A 10,326-nucleotide genomic window follows, 5' to 3' on the forward strand; every position below is an offset into this window, starting at 1 on the left:
TCTGTGGCTGAGCAAAGGTGTCAAAAAGCAAAACCGATGACAAAGAAAAATCACCCCCAGAGAGTTGGTAAAGACTGTCCTTTAACACCACCTAGGGCCTTTGCAGCCCCCACAACCCCAGCCTTTGCTGGACAGCCTATGCCGACTCATAGCTGGACTGTTCATGTTAGTGTGGAACTGGCAAAAAAAAGAGAGAGCAGAAAAAGGGTTGGAGGAGGGTGGAAATGCCCCAAGTGTAGTCCTAGTCAAACAAGATTTTAAAGTTCAAAGTTCTCATAGCTTTCTTCCTCTGTAGAGTGCTCCTTACATCATGGGATAGGCGATGACAAAATAGTTCAGCTCTGAATCAATCATCTTTCGGTACTTCCTGTAAATTTCCCGCAGAGTCCTGTCCTCCTCATTCGTCTCATATCTGTTAGTATAAATTCTTATCTGTGCCAAGAGAGAAACACACACACAAAGTTATTACATCATTCGGACATTGAATACAATCCCACTGATCTATAAGCACAAGAATCAGAAAAGGCCTGGACAAACTAATAAGGACCCCAATAAACCAAACCCACTGCCATCATGTCGATGGTGACTCATAGCAACCCTATTGGACAGAATAGAGCTGTCCATAGGGTTTCCAAGGCTATAAATCTTTACAGATGCAGACTGCCTCATGTTTCTCCAACAGAGTGGCTAGTAGGTTCAAATCTCTAACCTTTTGGTTAGCAGTTGAATGCTTTAGCCTCTGTGGTACCAGAGCTCCTACTGGTAAAGAAGAGTCCTCAGAATTCTCTTCTGTGAAATCATTAGTTTTCATTGGACAAAGTAAGATGAAATGACTGCCTTAAGGTATTTCTTCCCGTCTTGAGTCCCACCACAGAAGCAACACGTCTAGATGCCCACTGTCCTGGGGGGTCTGGGTACAGGGCTCAGATGCCCTTGCTCTATCCACATTGAACCGGCCCTGGGAGTGTCTTACCTTGAGTGTGCGCAGGGCACACTGCCCCTCTACCTGACTCTTCAGGATCCGCTCCACAAACTTAACATCGAGAAAAGCCCAGATTTTGAAGTAGAACAGCTTCCTGCAGGATAAGATGAGGAAGTGCAGCTCCTCGTCGAGTGACTCATGGTTGTTGTTGAATTCAAAAGTTAATTTCTGAAAAACCAAAGGGGAAGATGTTTGTGAACAAAGATGCTGGGATTGGCTGGGTTATCCTATACCATTCCCATGACCTGGCTGTGGGCCTGATGGCCATGGTCATCCGGGGCTTTAGGTTAAGGGATGCGGGCCATGCATTTCTCAGAGACAGATGTTTGAGAATGAATGTGATCTCCATCAAGTTTGCACAACTTGGAGTTTGGAGACAGTATATTTGAAGTCCAGAGAACAGGGTGCTGGACCCAGCTCTGCATGAAAAGAAAATAATGATATCTGTCCTGCGCACCTCAGGGCTATGTGACTATCCAGTGAGCTGTTAAACATGTTGTAGCCCATCTCTGTTAGTAGTGATGTTTATGTCTATTAATATCAGTTGTCACACTTCTTGGCCACAGCCAGCTACCCAGAGGGAGTGAGTGTGGTTGGACCTGTGGGCTCAGGACCGTGATTGCAAGGGGACATCAAGCTCAATTGGCATAATATACTATAAAATTTTTTTTTTCTACATCCTACTTTGGTAAGTAGCAACTAGGGTCTTGCAAGCAGCCATCTGGATGCAGCGATCGGTCTCTCCTTGTCTAGAGCAAAGAAGAATGAAGAAAACTAGAGACTCATGAAAACAGTCCCAGTGACTGGTAGACCATGTGATCTTCAGCCTGTATGACCATGAGACCACAAGAACTAGATACTGCCTGGCTACCACTGTCAACCACTCAGAGGGGGATTGGTGCAGGAGATCCTGGATAGAGTGGGAGAACAATGTGGAACAAAACTCAAAATCATTTAAAAAAAAAGACCAGGTTTGCTGAACTGATAGAGCCTGGTGAAACCCCTGAGACTATGGCCTCTAGCCATAGGGGTCTAGAATTGAACTCACTCCTGTGACTTCCAACCAAATAATAGACAGGCATAGGGGCTCAGCATTTACATCAGGTAGATACACTCCTTGGAGCAATCAATCATGGGAGAATGGAAGGGCAGTGTTTGCACAGGGAGATAGCTCGGGGGACAGGAGTGCATGGGAGGGAAGGACACAGGGAAGAGGTAACTATGGGGAAGCAGTGGGAAGAGAACTGTTACATTGTGGGGAATTGCAGTCAATGTCATGATACAAAATGCATAAGCTGCTGCATGGAGAATTAATTTGCTCTGTAAACTTTTACCCAAATTACAATAAAAATTTAAAAATACATGTATCAATTGTTGCAACCTTATGTGGGGTCCTTAAAAAAGTTGTCAGGCCTTCTCAGGTGCCTCTGGGTGGGTTCAAACTGCCAACTTTTTGGTTAGGAGGCAAGCACAAACTATTTTGTGCCATAGGGACTCTTGTGGAGTCCTTAACCAAAAACTCACTGCCATTGAGTTGATTCCAATTTACAGCAACCCTATAGGACAGAGTAGAACTGCCCCTGTAGAGTTTCTAAGGCTGTAAATCTTTATGGAAGCAGACTGCCTCATCTGTCTACTGCAGAGTGACTGGTGAGTTTGAACCTCTAACCTTTTGGTTCGCAGCCAAAATGTTTTACCCACTGTGCCACCATATCTCCTTTGCAGGACAAGTAGAATCATGAGAAGGTACAAAATTATCCTGATTTGACGGGTAGGAAAGCTGCCAGAGTAGAAGACAGCCCAGAACCTCTGACTTCTTTAGTGAACTAAGTCAAATTTGACTTTTTGTTTGGTTTGGTTCTCCCCATTCTATTGTGTGCCCCCAAAATGTGTATTGAAATCCGGGCCATATGCTGTTATGTAATCCTGTGATTTAATCAGTTTGGCCTTGAGCAGAGCAGATTACCTTCCATAACGCAACATGATGTAGTATGATGTAATGCAATCACCTTCCGTAATGCAATAATATATAATGTAATAAATCCATTTAAGTCATGTCAGTGAATTCTAGACATCATGCTTGGTAAAGTGGAGGGTCAGCAAAAAAGGGGAGGCCCCTCAACAAGATGGATTGACACAGTGGCTGCAATGATGGGCTCAAGTATAGCAAGGATTGTGAGGCTGATGTACGACTGGGCATTTCCTTCTGTTGTACACAGGGTAGCTATGATTTGGAGCCTACTCTACAGCACCTAACACCACAACAGCACTGGATCCTGAACCTAATCATTTCGAGGTTATAAACAGAGCAGAATAGACTTAGATATCCACACATACATACACAAACAAAGACAGGCTATGTGAGAATCACCCGGAGTACTGACAAGGAAGTAATCAACACAGCTGAGGCCCTGATTTGGACTTTTAGCTTCCAGAACTGTGATTTCTGATCATTAAAGCCACCCACTCATGTATTTGTGTTGCAGCAGCACTAGGAAACTAAGACACCGGGTACAGCTGTAACCACACAGGCCTCCTGCTTAGAGCTGACCACAGGAGCCAGCTGTCTCCTGCTTGCTACTGTGACCTGGTATTAAGGTGCAGAGAGACGGCCAACATATAGCTCACCCGTCCCATGGGGGCACCTTCTTGCTCAAGCCTCATAGCTCAGAGTCAAGGAGATGAGGCCTTTCTTGGTTGACAACTAACCAAAAAATTCCTTGTGATCTATGTGTAGGAAATGAGAGCAGATTTTGTAGTCTTGCTGTGGTCTGTTGGTGTAGTGGGTAAGACATTTGGCTGCTAACCAGAAGGTCAGTGGTTCAAACCCATCACCTGCTTCACGGGAAGGAAGATGAGACAATCCACTTCCATAAAGATTTACAGCCTTAGAAACCCCGTGGGGGTTGCTATGAATCAGAATCAACTCGATGGCAGTGGGTTAGGGTTTTGGGTGGTCTTAGAGGGTGGAGAGAGGTTTAGTTTGGTTACATATCCCAGAACCTAAATTTGAGTATGGAGTTCTTGGGTGGTACAGATGGTTATCACGCTCTGCTGCTAGCCAAAAGATTGGAAGTTCAAGTCCACTCAGAGGTGCGTGGGAAGACAGGCCTAGTGAGCTACTTCTGAAAAATCAGCCATTGAAAGCCTTAGGGAGCACAGCTCCATTATGACACCCATTGGGTCATCATGAGTTTGAATTAATTCAATAACAACTAGTTCTAAATTTGAGCACAAAACGAAACGTGTCTGTACAAGCCCAGCCAAGAGCAGGCAACAGTGAGCTGTTTTGTTTTTTTTTTCCCTGGGGAAGCAAGGCACCTGAGTGGCTGACTCGTCCTCGCAACTTCCCTTCCCCTCACTTCATACCTACCTGCAGAGTGTGGCGGAACATAGGCAGGAGATCCACCAGGGTGGGCCTCATGGACCAGTCTGGGTCACTGAAGTAACAGCTTCTCAGACTGATGCTCCTGACTGGGATCTCTTGCAAGAGGATCCTGGCCAAGCGCTCGTACTTCATGACCCGCTCAAAGAAGAAGTTTACCTTCAAATTGGTAGCATGCCTAGTGAGCTTAGCCCAGGACATGCCCCAGATGACCTGCCCATGAGGGTCATGAATGTGGCATTTGATGTTTATGGTCCAGAGGGTACTGGCATTGTTTTCACACAAGTTCTCGAGTAGCTCATCAGAGATACAATTGTAGTTGAGGGTCAAGGACTCCAGGTTGTGGAACATGGCCATGGTCTTGTTAAACTGGGGGCTACTGTAGACAGCGAGGTGATGACTGAAGAAGTCCTCGATGTTGAGCTCTGAAGCCAAATTTTCATTCCTTAAGTAGCTCAGGGAGTTGAGAACATGGCAGCCTTGCTCCACTGTCATCCTGGCCCCTTTCAGGTTGAGATAATCCAGGTGTTTGCCCATCTTCTTTAAGAAGAAGCTCAAGCTCTTGATGAATGAGCTCTTGATGCTGTTCCTCCAGACCATGCGGTCCAGTTCCAGATGCTGTATGGAAAGAGATTTCAGGCGATTGTTACTCTTGCCCAGACATGAAAGAAGCCCTCGCATGGTGACCTGGAACTTCTTGGTCAGAACAACATTGTAAGGATTTAGAAATTTGATCTCCAGATGTTCCAGATAACGGCCAAATTTCTTAACATACCAAAGAGCTGACTCAAATTCAGATGCATGCATCCTGGAAGGTCTCCCACTGAATGTGATGGTCCTGTATCGCCAGAGGTCTGCTGAATACATCATCTGGTTCCACTTTCTGCAGACCAGGGCTGCCCTGGACCGGTCCCTGTCCCCTAGCCACCAGAAGACACGACGCAGACACACATCAGGCAGAATGGCCCAGCAGCTCTGGTCTTGAGGCTGGATCAGTTCACTTTCTTCATCCATTGAGGAACTGGATGTGCAGTACAGCCGTGTGGGAGGCAGGGATTCCAAAAATGTGGGAAAAAAAGCAGTGACTTGTTTTCTGTGAAGAGTAAAAAGGAATAGCCATTACCTGTCAAACAGAAATTCAATTCAATTGAATAAATGCTTATGGTGGTCTTCTGGGTAGTAGGCACTGTGCCAGGTGCTGGTTCAATAACAAATCCACAACCCAGTCTACACCTTGAAGGATTTCACAGTCTATCAGGGGAAACAGACCAGCGTTCAATTACAAAATCGTGAGAGAAGTGAGAAAGTGCGGCCATTTTCATGGTCCAGGGTTAGCACAAATAGAGGGCAATTAATTCTGTCCAGGTAGGGAGGAAGCCCACCACCTGCTTGTGTGTCCCATTCTGTGGTGGTTTTTGTGTTGCTGTGATGCTGGAAGCTATGCCACCAGTATTTCAAATACCATCAGGGTTGTCCATGGAGGACAGATGTCAGTGGACCTTCCAGACCAAGAAAGGCTTGGTGATCTACTTCTGAAAATTAGTCATTGAAAACCTAGGGATCACAATAGAACATTTTCTGACTTGCATGCTTTGGACACATCATCAGGATGGATCAGTTGCTAGAGGAGGACATCATGTTTGGTGAAGTCAAGGGCCAATGAGGGTGTGGGAGTTCCTGGATGAGATGGATTGGCAAATTAGCCATAATGATGGATTCACACACTCTGGTCACTGTGGTGAGAATGATGCAGAATCGAGCAGTGTCTTGTTCTGTTGTACATAAGATCTCTGAATCAGGGTCAAGTCAGTGTTTATCTATGTTATCATCCATCTAAGGAGGAAGTAGAGGGGGATGCCCAGAGGAGGTGATGTCTGAGCTGGATTTTGATGAGTGAGTAGGATTTACAAGGCAGACCAGTTTGGCCTAGTGGTGGTGGTGGTGGAGGAATGAACATTCCAAGGAAATCACAGAACTGTGAAATTACGTGTTCACATTCGGAGAACTCAAAATTGATCAGCTGGAGCTTAACTTGTAAATAGGGGGTTTGGTGGGTCTGGAGCTGGAGAAGTGGGTGGGTGCTGGTGAAGAGGGCCCTGAATCATATCATGACTACATCCTGTTGTTGTTGTTGTTGTGTGCCGTCCACTATGCTACCAGAGCTCCTTGACTATATCCTAGAGGGCAGCAATTCCCACTGTCTCCTCACCTGAGAACTTGGAATTTTGACAAGGCGTACACCCTTCCCTGGATAAGGATCACTGTATATATTGAAATCCATTGCTGATGGTTGTGTGTATATTCAAAAGCTAACATAGCAAAACAAGGGTGAAGAAATGCAGCTGAGGTCACAGGGAGCCCTGGGAAATTGGAGGATTATACATCCAGAAGTGATGAGGTTAGTGTTGAGGACATTCTGATGAATGGAGGATGAATGGCCAAGAGCGGAGTCCAAGTTCTAAGGGCTGGGACTTGGGTGGCATTGCAGTAGGAATGGAGAGGAGGGGGTGGGTTTGTGAGTTCTTTACAGGGCACATTGGTAACTGGCTGGATGTGGAACTGGGAGGGACTGAAGGGGTTATGACTCAACCTTGGACTCCAGGGGATACCACCAGTCAAGCTAGAAAGTCCCAGAGAAGAGCTGGGCTGAGGCCTGCCTGACACGCTGAGTTATCAGTCCAGCTTCTCACAGGCATCTGCTGAAATTCTCGTGATCTTTTGCTTTCAGTGTTTCCCCTGTCTGAAAACTCCCCTCCTGTTCTTTGATTCTCCAAAATGTCCTGCTCTTCAAAGTTCAAGCCCTACCATCACATAAAGCTTTTTTATTGGCTACTCTACCAAGTGGCCAAAATGATTGATCATGGCTCATAAAAACTCATGGCTAGAAGAGACCTGAGAATTCATTTATTTCCAGATGGAAACTAAAGCCGAGACAGGTAGAAGGACTTAACCTGTGGTGACACAGCAAGGTCGTAACAGGACCCAGGCTAGAACCTGGGCTTTCTGACTCTCTGGCACTTTTTTTTTTTCAACCTCTACTCTTTGGGTTTCAGGTGCCCATGGGGCAATTGAATCATACTTCTCAGTTCAAGAAGGAACCTCTCTCTGGTTTTATCTATTCATTTATTCCTTTTTATCCCTATGCCCCATTCCCTTTTCCCTCCACCATAGGCAACTATTCCAGTGCATTTGATGTGCATCTTATGTCTGTCTGTGCTTGTCAAATGTGTTTGTAAGATTCACTCCTATTGTTTTGTGTATGTCACCCATTATTTCTCTGGGTTGAAAAGTACCCATGTGAGTATCCTCCACCCTTCTCCTCTCCACCCTCCCTGGGATGGACACATGGCCTCCTCCAGCTCCTGCTCCTACCAGGTGACAATGAGCAGCCTCAGGCGTGCTCTTGTGTGGGACTTTCTGTGGGATCTTCTCCAGTGTGTTTGTCCTCATTACCCCATCACTCTCATTCATCACTTCCCTGAACAAGTTAGCCCCTGCGTCCTGCTGGTCCTTCCATTTCCAGACCCAGACTTCTAGGTAGAATTTCATAGCAGCCCATCCCTACCCGTGAACATGGAGCTCCAGTGAGTTCCCCATCAGCCTGGCTCCAGATTCAGCCTTCCCATTCTCTTTCTCCTCTAGCCAGTGTCCACCCCTTCATATGATCTGTGTCCATGCCTTCCTGCCCCATGGACCCACAAACTCCTTGAGGGTAGGGATAGCTCATTCTTCTTTTCAGTAGGTACTTCCACATTTAATAAATGAATAAATAGAGTTGTCTTTAAATCATATGTAAACTACCCAAGGCTAATGGTCCTACACAGCACTCAGCACAGAGCAGGGCACCTAAAAAGTGCTCACGAGAAGGTAAATCACCGTAAAAGCTAAAACTAACCCTTGTCCAAGCAGGGTTACAGGTCAGATGAGTTATTGCTCCAAGGCATAGAGTGGGGTTGGAAGAACTTTGGTGGGCTGGGAAAGTTGTTGCAAGTAGCCCTAAAGCCTTATGTAATTCTTGGTCTCCATAGACCTCCTTGCTAGTGAGAAGTGGTGTGTAGAGGGGCTATGTATGTGTAGTCCTGGGACTATCAATTATTAGTTGTGTGACTTAATTTCTTCGTGCCTCAGTCTTCTCCTTTGTAAAATAGGGGTAATAACAGTACCTTTTCCCTAGTGTTGGATTAAATGAGCTGGTATGTGGAAAGCACGAGAGCAGCGCTTGGGAAACAGTAAACATTATATAAGTGCTTGCTGCCAAGAGACTTCTACAACACTCCTGTAAAGAAGGCATGAATACACCCATTTTACAAATGGGACAACAGAGGTGATGGAAGGTTAAGTTTTCCAATGAGCTCTCATAGTAAAAGTGGGGAGGAATTCCAGGATTCGAACCCACATTCAGGGAGATTAAGGACTCCTTAACTCAGGTTCAGTTCACCATTTCATACAGCTGTCGACGAGGGAAGGAAACCTAGGGACGGCCCATCAACTAGGGGAAGGGGAGATGGTTTGGAAGCTGGCTCAGCGGTAGGCCTTCCAAGAGGAGACCTGTGACCAGGGCAGCGCCCTCTTCCTGCGCGGGCTTCGGGGAGAACCGTGGCCACCCCTGCCCTGCGCCTGCCCTGTGCCCGCCCTGCGCCAGCGCCCCAGATACCCGTGCCCTCCTGTTACCCGCTCTCTACGCCCCACTCCGTCTGCGCCCCTCGGCCTGCGCCGGGCTTGGGCTGCAGGGACGGCGAGCGCCTGCCTGCTCCTCCCGCGCCGCTGCTGTTCGGACGCCAACTCGGCGAGCGCCTGGGGTCTGCACCCTGCCTTCACGGAGGCTAAATGCCCGGCACCCGGCCGCCTTTGTGACGCGCCGCCGCCTGCGGGGCTCTGCTCACTCCTAATGGGCGCAGAGTCCCAAATCTGGAGTTGCTGGATCCGCTAGCTGATGGTGTGTGTGGATGGCAACACCGGCCACGCTCAGCCTCTCCAGAAAGGCACAGGGCCCGGGGCTGGAAGGAGGGCGCTCGGCCCTCTCTCAAGGTGAGGATGGGTATGCCCCTTTGCCCTTTCCAGTTTGTGCAAAGATTCTGCCCTGAACCTGGGGCTCAGACCCACTCAGACCACCAGGCAGCCTCCACCCTGGAGATCCTAGCCTGTATGCTTCTCCTATGGAAGGCGCCGCTGCACGCTTTGCCGGGGTTCCATTTCCTTCTCTGTAGGCAGGCCCCCCCAAAGGCAAACCTTAAGCAAGCCTGACTTAACCAATCATGGGAAAGCTTGAGAGTGTCCTGCCTTTCCAGTCTTAAGAGGGTGGGGCGCACCTAACCCAGCCACCTTCCTTGACCCTTCTCTCCCCTGGCAGGGGCTGGGGCCTAACACCTCTCCCCCTAAGCCCAGGCGGAAAGGTAGGGGGACACTGGTTGTGAGCAGGGTACCGCTTGCATCTCCAGGCTTCTGTCAGCCGCTCTCACTACTGCCAAAAGCCTTCGAGGGCACTGCTTTGCACCACACCTGGCCTTGCCCGCAGCCCAGACTCATTTCTCTCTTCTTCCATTTCTTCTTTTCTGCCACTCCCTGTTCCTGAGTACTGCTGTCCTGGCTGTTGCCAGCCCTTGCCCCAGAAATCCACAAAGGTGAACAAGAAGCATAAGGAAGAATGCTTTTTATTCTTCTGTGGCAAAGCGGGGTTCTCTGAAGCGTCGCCGCTGTAGGGCCTAGTGCTTAATCAGAATTCTCAGGCAAAGAACTGGAGACATTTTTTTTCTTCTGGTTTAGCTGTAGACCTTGGTCAAATGAGTATCTGCTCAAAAGAAGGAAAATCGTTAAAATCCAAACTTTTCTTTTAAAAGAAAAAAACGTCAACCACCATAGCTCATCTGTTTTCACAAATAAAGCCCATCATAGAAAATAAGCAGAAAACCAGTGTAAAAACAAAACCATCTAAATCCTTAGTACCTTTTTTTTTCCAAAG

At 47.4% G+C, this 10,326-nt stretch overlaps 1 protein-coding gene across 1 annotated transcript; it reads right to left on the reverse strand.

Moving 5' to 3' along the window:
- Positions 1-303: 303 nt before the first annotated feature.
- Positions 304-5,453, reverse strand: FBXO39 (F-box protein 39). Its single transcript, XM_007937500.2, has 3 exons — positions 4,356-5,453; positions 974-1,150; positions 304-432 (listed from the first exon to the last, which is right to left on the reverse strand). Exons 1-3 carry the CDS (start codon positions 5,379-5,381, stop codon positions 304-306), a joined length of 1,332 nt encoding a protein of 443 aa, XP_007935691.1. The 5' UTR covers positions 5,382-5,453.
- Positions 5,454-10,326: the final 4,873 nt, after the last annotated feature.

Source organism: Orycteropus afer, unplaced genomic scaffold (genome assembly GCF_000298275.1).
Source record: "Orycteropus afer afer isolate SDZICR_OR568_19922 unplaced genomic scaffold, OryAfe1.0 scaffold00042, whole genome shotgun sequence".
Lineage (NCBI taxonomy): Eukaryota > Metazoa > Chordata > Mammalia > Tubulidentata > Orycteropodidae > Orycteropus > Orycteropus afer.